Source organism: Rhodamnia argentea, chromosome 4, assembly GCF_020921035.1.
Source record: "Rhodamnia argentea isolate NSW1041297 chromosome 4, ASM2092103v1, whole genome shotgun sequence".
NCBI lineage: Eukaryota > Viridiplantae > Streptophyta > Magnoliopsida > Myrtales > Myrtaceae > Rhodamnia > Rhodamnia argentea.
Genome location: NC_063153.1, coordinates 12,725,899 through 12,747,543, shown reverse-complemented (window position 1 = coordinate 12,747,543; position 21,645 = coordinate 12,725,899). Strand labels below are relative to the sequence as shown.

The 21,645-nt window shown below is 42.1% G+C and overlaps 3 protein-coding genes across 4 annotated transcripts; 1 reads left to right on the top strand and 2 right to left on the bottom strand.

The window, feature by feature from the left end:
• The first annotated feature begins 918 nt into the window (after positions 1–918).
• On the top strand, positions 919–9,573 carry LOC115746735 (3-oxoacyl-[acyl-carrier-protein] synthase II, chloroplastic-like). 2 transcript variants are annotated; one of them, XM_048277543.1, is made up of 15 exons: positions 919–1,691; positions 2,616–2,821; positions 2,909–3,112; positions 3,499–3,609; positions 3,702–3,797; positions 3,956–4,001; positions 4,106–4,185; positions 4,851–4,919; positions 5,025–5,072; positions 6,300–6,384; positions 7,815–7,969; positions 8,065–8,145; positions 8,373–8,432; positions 8,552–8,703; positions 9,182–9,573. In XM_048277543.1, exons 1-14 carry the CDS (start codon positions 1,340–1,342, stop codon positions 8,666–8,668), a joined length of 1,710 nt encoding a protein of 569 aa, XP_048133500.1. In that variant the 5' UTR covers positions 919–1,339; the 3' UTR covers positions 8,669–8,703; positions 9,182–9,573. The 2 variants fall into 2 exon arrangements, with proteins under 2 accessions (XP_048133500.1, XP_030538491.1); XM_030682631.2 differs by lacking the exon at positions 5,025–5,072 and having other exon boundaries at positions 921–1,691.
• Positions 9,574–11,771: 2,198 nt separating this feature from the next.
• LOC115746768 (pectinesterase inhibitor 3) lies at positions 11,772–12,652 on the bottom strand. The gene has a single exon (XM_030682681.2). The coding sequence runs from the start codon at positions 12,616–12,618 to the stop codon at positions 11,950–11,952; it is 669 nt and encodes a 222-aa protein (XP_030538541.1). The 5' UTR covers positions 12,619–12,652; the 3' UTR covers positions 11,772–11,949.
• A 7,376-nt stretch (positions 12,653–20,028) lies between these two features.
• On the bottom strand, positions 20,029–21,283 carry LOC115746752. Its single transcript, XM_030682662.2, has one exon. The coding sequence runs from the start codon at positions 20,742–20,744 to the stop codon at positions 20,163–20,165; it is 582 nt and encodes a 193-aa protein (XP_030538522.1). The 5' UTR covers positions 20,745–21,283; the 3' UTR covers positions 20,029–20,162.
• Positions 21,284–21,645: the final 362 nt, after the last annotated feature.

Below are 21,645 nucleotides of genomic sequence, written 5' to 3'. Positions count from 1 at the left end.
AGTGGTATGTTTATGATAAATTTTATCCCAAACTAATTTTTCGATTACGAAAAATATTTAATTGGTACACTTGCGATAAATTTATCATGGACTAACTTAGGCATCGAAACTCGTTCAAGCAAAGCTTTTATCTCCGGTAATCTTCTCGCATTCAATTGGCAAACTCATCCGGATCATCAAATAATATGTTCAAAGTTCAATGGCTTCAATTGAAAATGGTCAGAAGAGAAACGCGGCATTTAAATCACGTGACGAGCATGTGGGCATTTTAGCGCGCTCGCCAGAGACCTCAATTCGTCCTTTTATTAAAGGGATAACGACACAAGTAGTCATTGAACTTTTGACTCAATATGTAATATAGTGCATGAATTTTTAATTTGACAAATATAATCCATGAACTTTAACCCAATGTGCAATGTGGTCCCCGTACTTTTAATTTAACCAGTGTCGTCCTTGAACTTTTGGAACATGTTCAACTTAGTCCTTGAACTATATGAAGATGTTCAATACAGTCTTTTCATTAATTCAAGTTCACGAACTAAATTGAACATATTTCGAAAGTTCATGGACTCCACATTGGTCAACTTAGAAGTTTATGGATCATATTACATGAAAGTTCGGGGACCATATTAGTCCAATTAAAAGTTCATAGATCATATTACACATTGGATCAAAGTGCAGGGATCATTGGTGTTATTTTGCCTTTATTAAATGAATATTGGATATCTTTTTCCTTTTTCAAAATCATATTGAATAAGTAAACATTTATTAAATTATAAGAGGAGCCTCCGATTTTTCCTGGCCGCAGATCCACGCGTCCATTTTAATTATTTACTTTATCATTTTTTTTTTGTTATTTAATTTTCCCGGCATATTTATTTTGCCTTACATAAGTCAGATTGCGTTCCCCCACCTCTCTCTCTCTCTCTCTCTCTCTCTCGCAATAATGTCATAACACAGAAAGAAGACAAAGGCCAAAGTGTTCGAGAGCACTTGGCAATCCTCTGCTCTCACCACCATCCAACTCTCCCTCCCTCTCTCTCTCTCTCTCTGGCCCGAACCGTTTCGTCACCACAGCGAAGCTGCAATCGCCGATTCAGCCGTTCGCGCCGGCGGCGATCCCAAATGCGACCTCCTTCGATCCGCGCCGTCAACAATCCGCAAATCCCGCGCAGATTGGCCATCTCCACGTGAATCTCCACCCCTCGGCGTCGCCTGGCTTCCCTTCCCTTCCCTCTTCGGGTGTTCTCTTCTTGTTTGCTTCGGGATTCGCCTTTTTTTTTTGCGTGCTGCGAATCGGCGCGAGCTCCCTTGCCTGCTGCGGATCGATTCCCCCACGATGGCTGCGCCCGCGGTTGCGTCGCCGCTCTGCACGTGGCTCGTCGCGGCTTGCATGTCGGTCTCGTGCGAGGCGGATGGCGCGGCGAAGAGGTCGACCTCGTGCGGCCTCTCGCGGCGGAGGAGGCGGCGGCTTCCCGTGTCGAAATGTGGCGGGGGCGGCGCCGGGAGCGCGTCGTCGTTCGGCCTGGTGACCTCTTGCCTGGCCTTTGAGCCTTGCGGTGAGTTTTACAGCTCGCGAGCGGCGTCGTCCTTGGGATTCTTCGGCGAGAATGGATTCGCTTCGCTTTTCGGATCGAGGAGTCGCCCGATGAATCGAAGGCAGAGGCGTCTGAATCGCGCCTCTGGTTCAGGTATAATAATAGTGTTGTTGTTATTGTTATAGGCTATTTGAGCTGTTATCGTACGGTGATAGCTTTTTTTCGTCTTCACTGTAGTCCAGTTAGAGTTACTTTATACACGGGCTTGGTGTGCTCCATTTGTTGTCGAAAGCTTGATTTGCTGTTACTTGTTTGTTTATTTATTTAAAATATATTTGTTTTTGCTACATCTTTTGTTCTGATTCATCATTAGTTTCGTTTAAGCTTAAGAAGCTAGAAGACAGGAGTCTTACCTTGGAGATAGAAATGCATATTCAATGATTGAGGTTGAGACTCTGCCAATCAATTTAATGTGTTTGCCTCGTTATCACCCTAGCTGACTTTTTAATCTGGCTGACATGCACGTTACGAAGGAAAATTGGAACTAAGTTTAATTTCCAAACAATAGAAAAAAAACAAGGATGGTTATGTGAATTAAAGAGGAAGTAGGTTTCTGATGTCCACATTTCCCCTAGAATTTTTGAGAAATTACTCCTTCCATGGATTTTCCGGTGAAAATGAATCTCGAGAAATTTCCCTTCTGAGCTTTTTGAGTTGTTGTTTTCATCGGGCAATCAATCAGCAATTTAATGTTCTATGAATGGATATCAAGACAATTAGACGGTGATACTGTTTGATCATTACACGTGAATGATGGAAGCAATCATGTTTTTCTTGCTTCAGGGGATGTGACCTTTGACATAGGAATTTTACTCTTATCATCACTGCCATCATTCGTGTGACACTCGCCATGACATCCTAGCTCACTGCTTTCGGTTACCTGCCATCGTATCATTATCGTAGGGTGGGATTAGTGCTATGTCCATAAACTTGTTAAGCTGCAAGTTGCATTTCTACCTGATTGAGTTACCATTTGAGATTCAAAAATCTCACAACATTTTGTGATTGACGATTTAGGTGAAGTTATGGCTGTGGCATTGCAAGCTGCACCAGAGTTTGTCACGAAGAAGAAACCTGTGACAAAGCAAAGACGTGTAGTTGTGACAGGGATGGGCGTCGTAACCCCACTTGGTCATGATCTGGACACTTTCTATAACAATTTGCTTGAAGGTGCTAGTGGCATAAGTGAGATAGAGGCCTTCGACTGTTCCCAGTTTCCGACGGTAACGCTTCTTGCTTCTGGAAGATTTCTACTCTGCTACTGCTTGTTCTGAATCTTCTTTATGACGCGCCATCTTTTACTTTTACAGAGGATTGCAGGAGAAATCAAGTCATTTTCAACTGATGGTTGGGTAGCACCAAAACTTTCTAAAAGGATGGATAAATTCATGCTTTACATGCTTACTGCCGGAAAGAAAGCCTTAGCAGATGGTGGAATCACAGAAGATCTAATGAATGAGTTAGACAAAACTAGATGTGGTGTTCTGATTGGCTCTGCAATGGGGGGCATGAAGGTAACATCTAACTCCTGTGATGTTTCTTGAGATGAGTGCTTCAAAGAGGGAAAATGTGTGCCGAGACTGAGGACAAGCTCCTTCAATCGACTTGTTTTTCACATTTGCAGCTATCTTGTTTGTATGAGGACAATGACAAGTTGGGAATGATGCCTATGTTGGGCTTTGTGTGCTTCAAAATGTACAGGGTATCTTTGAAGAGAATCTAACTAGTGAATGTAACTATATTGGAAGCTTTATGCTCTGTAATAAGTTGGCTGCCACTAAAATGGCCTATGTCACAGCCGCATTGCTCCCAGATGGAACAAGGAGGCATATTAATCCTGCAATTCATCATTGTTTTGTTAGTTTGCATTTTGATACCGTTTTTTATGTCGACTGTGCAGGTATTTAATGATGCCATTGAAGCTTTGAGGATTTCGTATAGAAAGATGAATCCCTTTTGTGTACCTTTCGCTACTACAAACATGGGATCTGCTATGCTTGCAATGGATCTGGTCAGCTCATTGATTGCATGAAATTATATGGCTTTTCTTTCTTTTGGTGGAAAAGATATATTTAATGGATACTTTTACACACTCAATTGCAGGGATGGATGGGACCTAATTACTCAATATCTACAGCATGTGCGACAAGCAACTTTTGTATAATGAATGCAGCAAACCATATAATAAGAGGCGAAGCTGTAAGTGTGTAAAAACAAACCATATATCGGAATGAAAACCCTTTAGGTCCTAATTTGTCCTTGATATTTGGTTAAAACGATTCTTTAAATTGGAAGCTCAAATATTAGATTGTCGGTTCAACTGTCTTTTCTTCATTTAAGTTGTGAGGATTTTGCAGGATGTCATGCTTTGTGGTGGTTCTGATGCAGCAATAATTCCTATAGGTACTCATCTCCTTCTGGCTGCTCCAAGTATTGTGCTTGTAGTGCTTTGGTGGGCCATGAAGTTGAGAGGCCTTCATTGATATTTTCAATAATGTATGCTGCAGGTTTGGGAGGTTTTGTTGCTTGTCGGGCACTATCGCAAAGGAACAATGATCCCACCAAAGCTTCCCGACCATGGGATATGGTAGTGTTGCCGCACCCGTTGCTTTTCTACTGCCTTGCTTCTTATCTTTTACTATCATTACTTTTCCTTGGACTAACATTTCCGCAGTGAGAGATTGAGTCTGATGAGTTGTTAACACCAAATTTTCCCCTGTCGATAGTCTCTGGTCTGGTTTTTTAAGTAAGTGCCAGATGGTAGTGCACTATTACAACTTTTTGCTGCAAACATCACAAATAGAAATTTTTTCTTGTTTTCAACTAATTGAGCCATTTGAAGTAGTCTGTGTTTATTCGACCAAAAAAAAAAGTAGTCTTTGAAACTTTTTCTACAATTAGTGCCGACTTCATAAATTAGGGGAGGTCGCATACTAGGCTAGATTTTCATGGAGAACTTATATGTATGTCTGAGGTAACTTTGCCTGTGTATCGGGATTTGCACAGTAGGTGCATCATGGTATCTCCTCTGAGTGGCACCACATAGGTTATACATGTGAACAACTTTTAAGTCATTCTTATCAGGATTTCGATGGAATTTTCTACTTTGTTGACTGAAAGACTTTAATCATTCTTTTATATGGCACGTATAATAAAAGAAGACTTGCAAACATCTTTTTCTTTTCTACCATCTCTTGTGAGATTATAAGGAATCACTTTTACTGGCATCCTAACCTTCTATTTTGTCTGCAGTGTCGTGATGGATTTGTCATGGGAGAAGGAGCTGGTGTGCTGCTCTTAGAGGAATTAGAGCATGCTAAGGTATATCTGATAATCCCATCACAGCTACTTGATGCTAGGGCATTACCAATCTTGTGCTGCTCAGCTTACCAATTGAATATAGAAGGATCTGTTTTGCTTATGTAGTGGTTTCCTGCTTCTATTCTCCACTGTTATGGTGCAACTGGAAAAAGAGAATGATCCGTCCCTCTTCAAGATTCAGTCCAATATGCTACGTTTATTGTTCCATTTAGCTCAAGAATTTCACATACTGTGTGTTCTATAGGCATATTTAGCTCTCTTAAGTATTTCTTCATACTTTGTGCTAATTCATTTTCTTGAACTGGGGATCCTGTGCACACAGTCATATTTTACTCTACCAATTTTGCTGATGCTAAAAAAATTACATTTATTTTTCTAATAGTTGGCTTAGTTGAAGTTAAAAAGGACCTATTGTATGCTGCTTCAAATTCAATTTTTTGACGAACTCATTCATTTTACGATGCTGTTCTGCACCTTAGCTCAAGAACGAATGTGGAGTTTAAGGGGGAGATTGCATTAGAAATTATGGATGTTATGCACGGAGAAATTTAATCAAGTCTCAAACAATTAGCCAAAAGTGCAATATAGTCCTTAACCTAGAGCAAAAAGTGTAATATAATGCTGCTAAGCAGGCAATTTCCAAGTGCCATGTAGGCGATTTTGTGGATCTGTTCAATGGAAGAACTTAATTGCATTTTTGAAAGAAAGTTTAGAACTTTTTTGTACAAATTGAAAAACTTGTGCTTTGATCCTATTTGGACAAATGTTTATTACTTATACTATACTTTGCCCCGAGTCTAAGAAGCAAATGTCAAGTCGACAGCACTATTCAAATTGTACATACCTGAAATGCAACACTGTTTTTCTTCCTAAAAGCAAGGAGCTGTTGCTACTCTTGTTAGCTACCAGGGCTGTTTAAAGATTTTAGCTTTTAATTTGAGATCTTGAAAGTGGTCTCTGTTTTAAACACCCACATTGTACTAAAAGGTGGAAGAACCTTGATATTATGCTGAACTTTCGAAGAGTATTGTACTAACTGATAAAAAATGAACCCCTGTTTTCACTTGGTTAAGTCTCTGGATTTCAAGCCTCTCTTTCCTGGTTTGATGAGCTGTTCATTGTTTAAATTTTAAAGTGTCGATGCTGCCTAATTTCCAGGGAGCTCTTAATTATGCACAGCTTTTGATCATCTGCATGCATGCCTTTCCGTGCATTAGTATTACTCACAGGTATTACGGAGAGAACTCTGTTAGTGGTTAAGTCAGTCAATGCTTTGTCAAGTAAGCTAGCTTTCTATCTTTAACAGTTGATTAGATGGCATTTTCTCTCAAAACCTTTCTAGTTAGAGCATAGTTGCTTGATTTGTCATTCATTTTGCAGGAAAGGGGTGCGAATATCTATGCAGAGTTTCTTGGTGGAAGTTTTTCTTGTGATGCCCATCACATAACTGAGCCTCGCCCAGATGGTAATTTTTTTTTGTCTCTCTGGTTAAACAAATGCATTCTTTTGAACATTAGATTAGTTAATTAAAGTAGCAGATAGTAACCTTTAAATGATTGTAGCAGAGCTTTTTGTGGTAGTATTTCTTCTTCATTCCGTCAACTTTTGCTTGAAGAGAGGATGGTTGATAACATGATTAGGTAATTACTCTAGTAGACATATTTATATTGGGCTAATTCCCTTAAAAAGCACAAACTTTAGATCCAATGACGATTCTGATCCAAACTTTTTTTGTCTCATAAAAACTCATCAACTTTAACTCGAGTCCCAAATCTGGCCCCCCTTAACTTGGAACCATTAGTTGTCCAATGTGGCAATCCCATGTCATCAATAAATCCACATGGCTTGCTAATGTGGATTTAGGGCACTATTCATCATCTTCTTTAGCATGGAATCCAAAGTTGTTCATCCACTTCACCTCAGTCACAGCTTGAAGGACGATGGTTAAGCTGTTCATCGATGAATCGTGCCTTAAATCCACGTCAGCAAGCTACATGAATTTATTGATGGCGTAGAATTGTCGTGTTGGACAACTAACAGTTCCATTTTTTTTTTTTTGGGTCAGAAAATGGTTCCAAGTTAAGGGGGCCCAGATTTAGGACTCGAGTTAAAGTTGGTGATTTTTTATGAGACAAAAAAAAGTTCGGGCCATAATCATCATTAGACCTAAAGTTGGTGCTTTTTTAGGGAGTTAGCCCTGTTTATATTCTACATATGGTAGAGGGTTAAATGACATAGAAGATAGAATGTTGATTGTGTTCTTGCATATTCCATTGAAGTTGCATATTTCTCAACCATATCAAAATTCTTTATATTCATCAATAAGGAAAAAAAACCTACCTGTTTATTCTTAGTTCCTCTTCTGACTTCGTTTCCACCATCTCATCTACTATTCATCCAGTTGATTGTTTCATGCTATTAAAACTGTACACCATGGCAGATTAGTCCTAAACTATGAATAGTAAAGTAGACTTAATTATTGGTTACAAATAGATCCCAGTGAACTACAACTCTTTCGATAAAGAAGAGTTTCTCAAAGCTGTATGTCTGTAATGGAAGTTTAGCTCGCCGGCTTGCCCCACTGAGAACAGTCAAAAGGCACAGTAAAACACAAACTTGTCATAGTAAGAATCAATTTTCAGTTTTTCTTTTTTAGGATCTGATTCTCTAGTCTATTTCGTAGCAATTTTCCTTTACTTATAAATGTTAGGATCGCCTATCGGGAATGAGGGTATGGAGCAATCACTTGTTTGATATTTTTCTAATTGCTGTATGTCATTTGGGCATGCAAACCTCCTCCAATATGACAGGTTGCTTCAGCAAATTATAGTGGGTGCTTTAATAAACTTTCTCGTCAAAATATGGAACTTTTCAAATTTGTCCTTTGATAAACAGGGGTTGGCATCATTATGTGCATAGAGAATGCCTTATCTCGGGCTGGGGTGTCCAAGGAAGATGTAAATTACATCAATGCTCATGCTACATCCACTATGGCGGGAGACATGATGGAGTACCAAGCTCTCATTCACTGTTTTGGCCAGAATGGGGAGGTAAGTTGAAAACGTAGATTTCCTTTCCAGCTCCTTAAATTGGTTCTCGACAATATTCTGGTGCTTCATGGAGTTTTTTTCCATCAATCATATAGTTGAGAGTGAACTCTACAAAGTCTATGATCGGTCACCTCCTTGGAGCAGCTGGTGCAGTGGAAGCTGTTGCAGCAGTTCAGGTAATTAATTCCCCCTTTGTTCTAGATAGAGTGTTAGAAACTATGGGACTTTGTATTATGTGGGTGGCTGTTGAAGTTATAAGGTATCTAATAAATGCATTAACTTCGCTTACCTTGGCTACAAATCATTTCAGTAAATTATATGGATCAATGTTGGTGCCCCATCATATGTATTTTCTCCTCCTCCTCAGATATTTTGCTTTTAATCACGTGCCCTTCACATGCAGGCAATAAGGACAGGGTGGGTCCATCCAAATGTTAACCTGGAATCACCAGATGATGGAGTGGTACATTTCCTTCTTGTCCTTGTCTCTTTTTCGGCTAGAGCTCAAACCATTACGTGAGATGTACATGGTTCTACAGCAGTGGATAATCTTACTATAAATCTATGATGAACTTTGATTAGGACACGAGCGTGCTGGTCGGTCCAAGAAAGGAGAGAGTGGATGTCAAGGTTGCCTTATCTAATTCATTCGGTTTTGGTGGCCACAACTCCTCGATCTTATTTGCTCCTTACAAATGATATGGCTACTCGAATTACCTTTGATATTTCTAGAGGTATGTTGGTACATACTGCTTCTTAATCACATTAGTTGTTGAAAGATGATTTTGCAGAAACTTTCTTGAATTTTTTTTGCCCTTTCTTTCTCTTCTTGTTCATGTGTTGTGTGGCTGTGGATGCACGTAAAACCTGCATTACATGTACAGCCTTGAGAACAGAGAGGGTCTCATGGGGCGCATAATCAATGCTTTAGCTTTTGAAGATTATAGCCTGGCTCAAGTGGTCAGTTCTTCAAATTAAGGATGCAAGCATCCGGTACCGTGTTCCTACTTAAACAAGGAATTGAGGGGTTTGGGGAAAGGCGGGGCCAGTCACCACTTGTCGTGCAATGTTGGACTTAAGTGAGATATTCCTACTTGTAGGGCTCCACGATTATGTTCAACATCATTGCTACAACTCGCTTTAACGAGTTCTTGGATTATTGTTCGTAACATGAGATTGGGTGTTGATAATTTCTTGATCTAAATTGTGCAGCTACTGCGGGCAAATGGCATCTCATAGACGCGCTACTTCGTGGCTGATCGCTCGCATGTGGCCATGTATAATTTGGTCGGTACAGCTGGGGGTGCGATGCAGCAAGTCTTTACAGAACCATCTGTAGCATGAAGGTCGATACTCGTGATGCGCTAATTGCTCATACTCTTCTGCCATCATTTTTCGCTAGAGTTACTCCTTTAGTCATTGGTGTTAGCCGTAGCGGGCCTTGATTATAGCCCCGCTGAACCGCGGGAAGCTTACCTCCATTAGCGCCGTTGTACAAGTAGATGGCTCCTCAAAAAATGTTCCGCCTACCATTTTCATTACCGAATCAGATACTTAGCCGTTAGTCAATTTTTACTGTAGTTTCATGATGAGCTCGGAACAAATCTTCTTGTTTGATGAGGCAACAACTATCGACTCTATTGTCTAGCGGGTTTTCTCGACTCTCTGCACTTTGATGGAAACGGACAATTTCCACGTATTCTGCTCTCGCAGTCACGGAGTCGTTCGAGCTTTGTCTCCCTCTGTCTAGCAAGCTAGGAAGAACCAGAAACGAACAAGAAGATTGTATGACCCGTGATTCATTCATGTTCCTGATGAATTCCTTAAATGAGTGGCGTCCAGGCCTCATCAATCGTCTAGTTTAGCTTCCGTCGGTGCGCACGTAAGGTCGCCATCTGAAGGGCCAGTGATGGTCAGTGTGCTTACCTGTGCATAAATGCACGAACCAACCCGAATTCAATGGGTACCAAAACTCAGATGGCGATATCGCGGAAGACGAGTGCTAAAACGAGCTGTCTAAAGAAATTCCGTTTTATCATGCTTAAGTTTTTTCGCGGCACATGTATGGTTCTGCTGCAGGAGGGAAAAGAGATGAAGTCTTGCCAATGTACGTCCGATGTCACGTGATATAGCTATTTGGCTTGTGGACGGGGATGTTCCTTACCGGTTCGCTCGCCTCTGTCATTTTAGTATTACCAATCACGTGACAAATTAGTTGATGTTGATTTGTGTATGGCACGTTAAGGCTCCGTTTCAATCTGCGGAAAATGCAATGTTTATGAAAAATGGTTTTTGGAAAGTAATTTTTCAGGAAAATGATAACGTTGTATTTTTTGATGTTCGGCTGCCAGTTTTTCAGTAAAAGAACGACTAAACATATGATATCCTAATCCTTACCCCAAAAAAAACATATGATATCCTAGAGCTAAAAACAAGAACGCTTGATTTCAGTTTTACGAGACACGCCTCCATTATGTACGCTTCTCGCCCTCTGTCCGTATCCCCAGTCTGAATCCCAACACCCAACTGAAATCACGCCATCAATGGACAGCCATCCACCTCTCCGTCTTCAACGGAAAAAATCTCCCGAAACAATAAATGTCACCTAATTCTCTAAACAACAACCCCCCGCCAAAAAAAAAAAAAAAAAACTTTAGGTCCAACTCATTTCTATCCCGAACCTTTTTTTTTTTTTGTCTCATAAAAATTCTCAAACTTTACTTTTGTCCCAAATTTGCCCATATGTCCAAAAGCTGCCACTAATTTACTCAAAATCGTCGACATCAGAACCCATTGAAAGTTTATTATCGGAGTCCGCGTTTTTTATCAACACCCTTCACCTCGTAAGGAACAATATCAACCTCTTGATGATGATAATATTGAAAAAATCAGCAGCATGTGTGGATAAATTTGGAACTAGAGTGAAAGTTGAATTTTTTATTTATGAAACAAAAAAATAGCTCGAGATAGAATGAGGACTGGACTTAAAGTTGAGGGGTTCTTTTTTTTTTTTATTAAAGGAAATTAGAGCCCTAATTCCCTCTCCTCTTTACATGTCTTATGACTTCCCTCTCGTGTTCACTTCTTTCTTTTCACCTATTGAGAATTATCTGTTCGCTCGTTTCAAAAATGTCCGGAGTGGTTAGTGAGTGCGTGTTTCTAGAAAAATTGACTTTTTGGCCATCGTCCTAAACACCCTTTTGTCAATGAATTAGGTAGTAACTTAGGTTTCATAATCAGCAGCACAGCCACGGCGATTTTCACCATTATGATATGAGATTCGAGGCTGCTGCTCAACCACTGCTTTCAATAGGTCCCTCGGAAGGAAAGTGAAGTTAGCTGGGTTGCTAAACGAGCTTGAATTCCTCGGATTCAAAAGGGACTTAGGTTAGAGACATATGATGTCCTAATCCTAAGCTCTCGAAAAAGTCAACTCCTTTCCACACTCGAAAGTAAGGTTGAACATGGGATGGAAGATGTTGAAATATGCCCAATATCGGTGGATAATGGATCTTAAATGTTCTTTGTATTCATGTGGTCTTTCTCCACCTATTAATTTAAGCTTTTTTAGATTGGATTTTCGAACGGTGCTCTGATGAGTTATTCACGCTCGTAAATCTTCGAACATATTACGCGATCATGGGAACTTATCGTGTTAACAAGAAGAGCTCGCAGCCCATAATCAGCTAGATCAAAAAGGCCAACAGACGCATATGTTGTATTCACATGTTAAGATGTACGTGCATATAGTATATAGACACTCTATAAACACAAGCAAAAAGGCCAACAGAAGCAAAAATAGTTCGAAAACTGAAAATCACACCAACATAAACACGTTAATCTACAAATCCATCTATGTCGTCGGTCCAAAATTCGAACCATTACTCATTTATAATTTTATGGAGAGAGAGAGAGAGGGAAGGTTTGAAGGACCCACGAGAATAGTAATCTGCTTCGACACATTCCACGAGCCAGCGGGATCAAAGCCGTCCATCATCGCCGGCCATCACAAACCCGGCCCTTCTTGCCGGCCTCCTCCCCCTGCCGCTCTGGCGACGGCTCGTGCCCTCGTCGAGACGGTTGATCAGGTACAGCGCGTTGCTGGTGACCCTCGCCACGTTCGAGATCTTTCGCCGCACGTCGCCCTTCACCTTCGCCTCCACCTCCTGGAACCCGTCCAGGCACGTGTCCTCGTTGGTCAGCGCCGCGCTGACCCACGTCTCCGCGTTGCTGAGCTGCCACCGCAGCTCCTCCCCGCCCCTCAGGTGCTTCAGCTCCGCCAGCGACTGCCTCAGCTCGTCCACCGAGTCCGACATCTGCTCGAGGCAGTCCGCGAGCGCCCCGCGCTCCCGCTTGGACTTGGAGCTGGAGGAGGCGGCCTGGCCGCTGAGGTAGCTGGACACGCGGCGGGCGCGGGCGAGGCTGATCTTGAGGGCCGCCCGGGCGACGTCCCGTGGGTTGTCGGTGGGGCCGGGGTAGGAGGAGAGCGTGTGGAAGCAGAGGTCCGGGTAGCGCGCGTGGGAGCACGACGAGCGGACGAGGTCCCCACCATGGCGAGCTGCATTGTGGCCACGGAGGGCGGCGGAGCTGAGGGTCGCCGCCGGGAGGAGAATAAGGAGAGTGAAGAGTGTGAGTGTGGAAGGAGACATCGGAGGGAGGGAGAGAGAGGAAGTATGTTGGTGTGAAGGTGGTGGTTTGGACGGTTTTATAGGGAGAGTCTCCATTTGTTTAATGCCCATGAATTAACATTTTAAATTGTACATTTCGCGCCATCATAAATTCGAGAGTCGATAAAAACTTATACTTTACGTTTTAGTCACGAATTCTAAGGAATTATAACGTTCCCATGTACTTAATTTGTAGGGTGAATAATCTATTTGCAAATTGGTTTTCTAGCAATGAAAATGCAATATCCGATGCAGTTAACTCGAGTAAAGGAACTTAGACGAGTACGCCAATTTTCCCGCACCATAGCGTGGTGATACCCTCTCATCTGGACCCTGATAAACCACCCATCAAATAGCCTAGACCTCGAAAACTGCAAAGTAGATGCCAATAATCATAAATAAATAAAGAGAAAGTAGACTTACTTGACGCCTCAATTGAACTCGAATTCTAATTCAAATCCGAACTAATTCGACGGATCTTATATATGAAATGGCGGACTAAGCATAGCTAAATAAAATAATAATAAAAAAAGATCACCTAGAAGACTCTAGGAGGAAGTTGACACCTTATGAACCATTGGCTACGCACCTTATGCAAAGCTATCCATTTTTCGCTCGTAACAACTCTCGTACGATGGCTACAAAGGCTCTTCAAGAGTCCAGTGTAACCCGCACCGGTCACGCAACCTTCCATCCGACAACCACATGATAAAGACCGATGTGCGCACCGGCCGGAACAATCCGGGGTTTCGTTTCATCTAACTTCTTTGCGCGATGATGTTATCTCTGATGCCGGCGAGAGCAATAATGCTCTCGGAAAAGGATTCGAAGTTAAGGGATGGGTAGATATTACAAATGATTAATTGATCTCTTTTTCTACCTCCCTCGCTCTACGTTTTTGTTAATCCCGCCTATAATGATCGACGAATTAACGATTGTCAATTGAACTTATTCTTTCATTTGAATTGGTAGTTTTGCGTATCTAGCGATTCACATGATATCATCAAATGATACAAGTCTTGGATAAGAATCTGCAACGCACTAGAACGCCCTTGTTGACGTTCCTTTTCTGCGACGGCATTTGGGATTCCTCGAACAATGTGATATCTCACACCAGGTAAATCCTTTACCCCTTCCCACTCTTACTAAGACTACATAATGTTCTCATAAATTATGGCTAATATCAGGTATATAAGCTTTGATTTCAAATTTAGAGGTTAATTGTAATCTGGCAACTTTCTGTAAGGCAGAGTTTGATTTTTTAGGGTATGATAATGAAAAAGTTGCCACATAAGTCAACCTTACTGCCACCCTACAGAATCGTAGATGAGATTTTCACCTCGTACGACTCCTCGTTCAATTCTTTCGAAGTTATTGGGTCCTTTTAAGCTATTATATTGCATTTATTAGAGTGCAATGGACTTCAATTAGCACACGAAATAGCGTCCAGAGTTAGAGAAATCCTAGCTTTAGGTTAAAAGTGAGATCTACACTTGTGGAGCGCACATGGGTAAGCTATGGTCCACATTAATGGAGGACATTCATTCGTGCAGCCAATGTCCCCATGCCCTTTCGAGGCTATTCTCAGCCTCAATAATTCACTACCTAACCCCACCAGTCCCCTATAATTCTCCGCCTCCAATGTAGAAATCACTTTTTATTTTTTATTTTTGTGTTTTTTAAACTAAGATTGATACCTTACCTTTACTACGAAGAAATACTGTATAAAATTCATCTTATCAACATCTTGATTCAATATGGCTAAATCATATATAGTTTAGAATAAAATTTTGTCCGGCCGCTCAGCGTCCTTTGAGATCTTATATAAGTACCATCATTTTATAACTGTCTTATTTCAAGGGATGTTTCTCGATATATATGTGTTTGTGTGTGTGTTTTCAGAGGTCACGCGACATAGAACTAGCGCGGCAAGTGAGTTTTTCACTTGTTTGGAGACAGGAGATTGACAAAGAGGAGTGACTAGCATTAAAGGCACGGCTATATTGTCGCCGAAATCTCTCATCCTTGTTCACATCCGTAATATGTGTTTTAAGTTCGCATGACTCCTCTAAATGTCTGGTTTCTGCGGCTGCTATGTCGCGGCTTATTTCAAGACTATATACCCAAGCACGCAAAATCTGCACGAAATGATCTGTAGATTATTTAATCGCTTCATTTCCGTCAGCTCGTCATTACGTGATTTCTTATCACCGATCTTGAGTCTTAACCGTGACGTTCTATATATATTGGCCATAAGATCTAAACAAGCCGCGCACACCAAGATTAGGTTTCCCCGCGAACTTCCTAGAATGTATCTTCTCTGATCACTAAATCTGTAGTAGAAGCCGGACAATAAAACCAAAACTCTGAACGCGCGTAATGCGAGATTTGAATGTAATCTCGAGGTCCTCCCTAGTAAACCCTTTCTTGTCGTTGGGGCCATTGTCCTTTTCGAGTCACTTTAACATCACAAGGTTGATACAATCTTGAAGGCCCAACCGGATGATTAAATGCTGAGATCAGACAAAAATGCCGCTAATCACCGCCACGGGAGATCTAGTGAGTGAGTACTTACACTGCTTGATGGAGAGGGGGCTACTGGACATCTTTCGGTCTCCCAAAACCTGAAGCCCATGTAATGGGAAAGCACCGTGCTTGTGGCCCCTGCTTTTCCATTATTGGTGGGAATCAAGATTCAAGGAGAAGATGGGTGTCTGTGTGACCCAATGAAGAAGCCTCGTGATCTGATCACAGTCACGGGCCATGTTGTGCCCTCAAGAGCAGGACACGTGCCGGTTGCGAAATCGCAGAGCAGGCATTGATCCACCGATGGCTAACCATCACACAAAGATCTGCTTATGCTATCGAGGTACATGTGTCGATAGTGTTGGAAAAGTCGCATATCGGACAAGTGGTGTGGCGAGAAGCAGTTCGTGTATCCAAGTTGGCCCATAACTCACTGGTTTAGATTTTTGAGTGGAGGTGGGTCTAACTGAATATATTGATGGGCTTAGACTCGGACTCTCTCTTGGTGATTTCTTCAGGACGAAAGTATCGAGCTTTCGCTGCGTGCTCCGAATATGTACCATCCTAAGTGTTTTCTTAGGTCGTGTTTTCTCTAAATAGAATGTCTCATCTTTCTTTCTTTCTGGTGATGGCCACCGCCTTGCCCCTTGAAAGAGGTTCTCTTTCCGGCACTTTGTCAAGCTTCTCTGTTGAAAAAATATTGTCGAATGAGATGAACAACGAAATCAGACTGGCATGATAATACTCTCTTTAAGGATTTATTTGTCCCGCAATATTGCTAATGGTTCTTGGCAAATATCCATTAGAATACAACAAAGTCTTGGTGAGAATAACATATAACGATTCGGATATTTCTCCGGAATCTCTTAAGGGAAATAATTAGAGAAGATTGTTGTATTTTCTTTGAGAAAAATGAAAATTGAAAGTTCTAAAACTTGAAGTTCTCAAATGAACGAGAAACATTCATGAATTTATATAGAAAATCTTTCAATAAACACAAGATTAAGCATTTATGTCCGAATAGATACGACATTTCAAAAGTTAAGCAGTTATATCCGAATAGACACAATTCGAACATATCTCTTGAGGGGTTGTAAGGGCCATTTATGAATAGTCGCATTGTTTCAATATGACACAATGGTAACTGCCCTTTGTGAATAGTCGTACTATTTCAATAGGACACAATGGCAATTGTTGATTAGTGTCAAATCTTGTTCACGCGCGCACTCACATCTTTTCGATGTGGGGTAAGACACTTCTTAGTTTAATTTACAAACACACTACCATCATTCTCAATAGACAGTTCCAAGTAGAGATTCCTGATTTGACGTTGAGCATGGGATAAAGACACGAAGTGGGACGTTCGGGTCTCGAATGGGTGTGACTTTCCACGCCTCATGTTTCTAGGAAAGCCAAAAGGAAGCATTGATGTAATCTTGATATGCTCCTCATTCTCCTAAATAGTGTTAGGATTTAGGGCACAATTATAACGAAATATCACAAAATTGAGAAAGAGAAATCCAAACACAAGATTGATTCTGTTTCACTATTAAATTAAGATTACATCCAGCTAAGAATTTCACTATAATTAGCACATCGCACCTCTCTATTACATTACTCAATTACAAACGAAAAAAAGTATATAAAATAGTAGATATTCATGGCCCTAAGCCCAAACTACTAATAAAATATGACCTCAAATCATAAAAACTCTTTGGTATACAGGGGGCGTTGCCACTTGCAAATCTCTGCCGGAGTAGGACCCCGTACTTTTCTGTCGATGGGGGAGTATGAACCATATCCCAACAAATATCAATGTTCCCAATTATATGACCTATCAATTATTTGCACTAAGCTCCTTGGGATATGCATGATAAATGTTTGAGACATCCTAAACGGACGAAGTTAATCAAGGCGCGAGGTTAAGAAACCAAATCGCGAGGAACTGCATGCTGCATATTCCTTGCCCTTAAGAGCTAACCATCTCGTTTTTAACTCGACGATCATTTCGGAGAGGACGAACCGGTTTAAAATCGAAGTTCGACGGTGACTTCGCATGTCGAACAAGAGCGTGGACGCCTCTGATGTGCGATTTTGCCTTTTGTTGTAAGTTCATACCGTTTGTTAAGATAAGCATTGCAGATCTTCTTGAACTGGAGGGGGGTGATCTAGCAAGTCTCTGAACCTCATATACGAGTGGGTTGCGAACAGAACCATCAACAAGGTTTCAACCAGGATACAAGAGCAGTAGACCCCATCTTTCTGGAGCACACTCTGATCCCTACTTAAACAGGAGGTCCCGCTTCGATGCTGGCTATTGCTCACACCACGTACGGAACCACCCCCTCCCTCAAAGCTTAGCCCCCATTTTTGTCTGGTATTTAGAGTCAAGAATAATTGTATCAAAAGCCCTAAAATTTTCAAGCAGCGCAATCAAATTCGAAAACATGTTAAATTGGTTCAATCAAATCTTTTCGTTAACGAAAAATGCCCACTTATCTTATTTTTAATACTTTTTTGAAGACACGTGGTGGCGATAAAATCTTTCCTAGTGTAATTATAAAGTGTCTCAAACCAGACAATTACCGAGGTGGTCAAATGTGATTTTGCAGATTGTGTGATCACTTCTTCCACGTTATAATTTATATTTGGATTGGCATGCTATCCATAGTTTACCAGCAACGTTATATTTGTTTTTCAATTTTATTTGAAGTTTTGGACATGTGAAGAGGGAATTCCAAGTTCTCATAAGAATTTCTGATTTGGTCTTGATCTTAATATAAAACATATTGCTTCCTCTTTCTTATGTTAAATTCCGGTTAAATAAATTCTTCGAAACTTCCCACCGAAATCAAATGTACTTAGAGCACGAGGAGTTTTCTCTTATTCCCGAACTGTATATATCACACCCTCGTGGTTCGTCCAATTACTTCAAGAAAAATCGATGCCCTAAGAACCCGAACCTGAACCCGAACCCAAACCCGGGTTCGGGTCCATCCATCGCGGGTGGGTCCTCTGGTTAAAGCGGATTCCTATCTCCCATGGCCGCATTCAATTCTTGGTGGCCATGGAATGTGAGAACCCCACCCGGAGCCGATGAGTTCGACCTAAAAAGTCATGCTTTAAGTGTACGAATCCAAAGCGGTACTGGCAAAATGCCCACGATGCCTCTCTTTGTTGCAGCACAAATCAAGTGCCCCTCAGCGGTCACTATCTTGGCCCTTATCATCGTCTGTGATGGCCATCGATCGTCCTTCTTCTCCGCCAGCAAAAGCTATGGGGTCACTTCCCCAAACAAAACTCAAGTCCGCTTTATCGGCTTGGTTAGAGATGAGACTACTCTGCGTCGCGAGGAGCTACTTCCGTTGAGCCGGCACTCGGTTGTCTCGTGTCGTTCGGCTCGGTTTACTAAATTAACTACTTGCTTGTATACGTTCGTTCAAGCAACTAAAAGGAGCAAAAGTTCGACTGATTGGTTGGGCCATCAAGCGCTTGATTTGAATGTCACAAATTCCTTTGCTCAAAACCACGCCTGTCTCCCGGTCATGATAACCACGATGTGGACCACCGTCTCATGAGTGGAGCTTTATCCGGTACCCTTTGGGCGTAGTAGGTTAACCTAAGAAAATACTAGAATAAAAACAAAATGGAGTGAACGAACAAATCAAGAAAATAGGCTTCCATGGAAGGATGAGGGGGAAAGTAGGGGTGAGCAAGCTGGGCCGACGGAATTGGGATTGGCCTGAATTGGACCGATGGTCCGGTTCTCTGTTCCAGAGAGCGGCGGTCCTATTCTTGATCCTTAACATTGGAACAGGTGGCCGAACGAGGTTCTCGGTCTAGGGGTATAGAACCAGACCGATCGATTTTTTAATTTTAATTTTTTTAAATAACCCTAATGTTTTTTTACTACCCCCCCAAAAAAAAAAAAAAAAGTTACCCTACTGTTTCATTCTTGCTTTCCTAGCCGCCTCTCTCACACCCTGTGTCTGTGTCTGTGGTAAGGACTGTAGAGTTTTATTCTCTTCAGTTTGATCTCACAGAATGGAGAACTGAAGAAATTTATTTTGTCCTTACCTTGTTCTTTTTCTTTATTCAATTGTTGCTCCTATGGTTGCTCTGCTCGCATTGCGATTTCATCATTCACAAATCACCACATCGTGAGGCCAAATGAGACGAGATTGTTCAAAAATTGGGCATGTTGCTTTATTTAGTGCTCTTTTCACTTGATTATTAGACATTTTTATGGTTCCATTGGATTGCCCGGAAACCGGACCGGACCGGGAACCGCTCACCCTAGGGGAAAGTGCATCGCCAAACGACTGCACAAACAGTAACCGATGATCTCTCATGCGGGCCTAGCCGACCAGGCCCATGTGAGAGATAGAGAAAGAGACAGGGGATTTATTCTATTAGATTGGATCTTTTTTCTTTTCGTTGATAGATGGTCTCTTCTCTTGATCTTTAAGTTAAGTGCATAAATCGGCAGCAGCATAACCTCTCTCTAGTTAGTATGGATAAATTCTAGGATGGATCCGACCTCTTATGAAAAACGTCTAATAATGCTTTGTAAAACCATTTCGGCACAGTGATACTTGCTCAGCCTGAACAATGGAAAAAATTGGCGAAATCTACGCAATACACGAATTGTAATACCCCATCTTCGAGATGTTCCAGAGCATCACTTCGATGCGATGATCAAGAGTGTGCTCCCAACATTGCAATCGCCATCCATTTCGTGTTGCATTCTTGTGTAAATTAGTTGTGCATACATGTTTATAGGAGGTTATTTATCCCGATTCGCATACAAGACCGTGATGCTAAAAGAGTTTAAAATCAACGAGTAAGATTTATTATCGACGGCAATTTCGTTAAAAACCCCTCAGCTTATTAATCTAATTCGTAACTATATTGATAGACCAACAACCTCGTACCGAAATGAAAGGAAAATTAAGGAGCAAATAATGGTTCCTAATTTACTAATCTTTTCTGTCTTTCTGCTAACTCTCATCCCACAGCCTCACCACGTTGCCATTGATCGCCCTCAAGTCCTGGAGCTTGTACCACCCTCTCTCTCCATCCCTCCATCTCACCGCTCTCTCCCAACGCCACCACCACTCTCTGCCACCAAGCTCAGCTTCATCTACGGTTGCCGCTGCCGCCGCCGGTTCGTCCTCTCTCCGATCCTCCTCGTAATATATCGTGAACTTCCCCTTTGTAACTGCGCCACCGTCACATTCATACCATGTGGGAGACGGAGGAGGAGACAAAGAAGAAGTCGAAGCACCAGATGAAATTTCTTCCTCCACGGCGCCACAAGACGCCGGTTGCGGAAAAGATGGATCTGCGTTTACATATTCATCTTCACGAGACGACGGAGACGGCAACGGGGGCGAGGGTTCTTCGCTTACTCGACTGGAAACTGAGGCGGACGATGCGGAGGCTCGTATTCGCCAGAAACTGAGAGCAGCCGCGCCGATGACGGCGATCCAGGTCCACAAACTGTTTGCGGCGGCGAGGAAACCGAAGCTCGCGTACTCGGACGCGAGCGCCACAAGCGGAGAATCCAGCACGGCGCTCATGCCTGAGCAACCGTTCCTTTTCGAAAACCGAAGGCCCCACCGCAAATTCTCCAACAGCCTGATCGACAAGCGACGCCTTCGCCGTCTGTTGCTGCGGCGGATCGAAAGACAACCCACGAGGAGTCAGGGGCCGGACGAAGAGGGTAGAAGGAGAGGAGAGAGAGAGAAAGAGAGAGAAGTATGGGAGAGAAGGTGAAGCCGAGAACCGAGAGCAGAAGACGCCAAACTGCGTTAGCTAGATCCCCGAATTTATACGACAGAAACAAAGAAACACATGTCGACGGCGACGAACACAGTTTCACCGACGGGGGGGAATGGCGCATTTAAAAACAAGAATGGTGTCGTGAGCAGTAAGTGTGCACGTGGTGCACGACCAGGGTAGCTGAGGAATTCCGGTGTAAAAACCCTAAAGTCATTAAAGGCTAACGTACTTTGCCGGAACTTGTAGAAAATTAGGTAAGTGTGCACTGATGGGAATCCTGGAGAGTGACGTCAGGAAAACTGGTTGAAGCTTGACCAGCAAAACCGTCGTGATTCATGTCACAGATCTTACATCTTCTTCTCCGGCCATAAAGAGCAGAGTCAATGGTCGTCTGATCCCAATGTTTTACAGGCAAACACAGTTGGCTTGGCTCAGTGAAGCTCGAATTATCCTCCGATAGACCGTATTCTATTACTCCCAATCCTTTCATGGTGGCGTGCAGAACCCCCGAAAGTAAAAGCGTAATGGGTCGTGAAAATGGAGCGAATCACTGGTTCCCCGGACTGGGATATCGGCCAGTACGCGTGAAGTGTGAATGGATTGATGGCATGCGTAAACTTGTCAAACGAATTGGTTGGATGGGCCATAAATGATCTGACTCAAGAAGACTAATCTAACATATTTATGACCCATTTATTA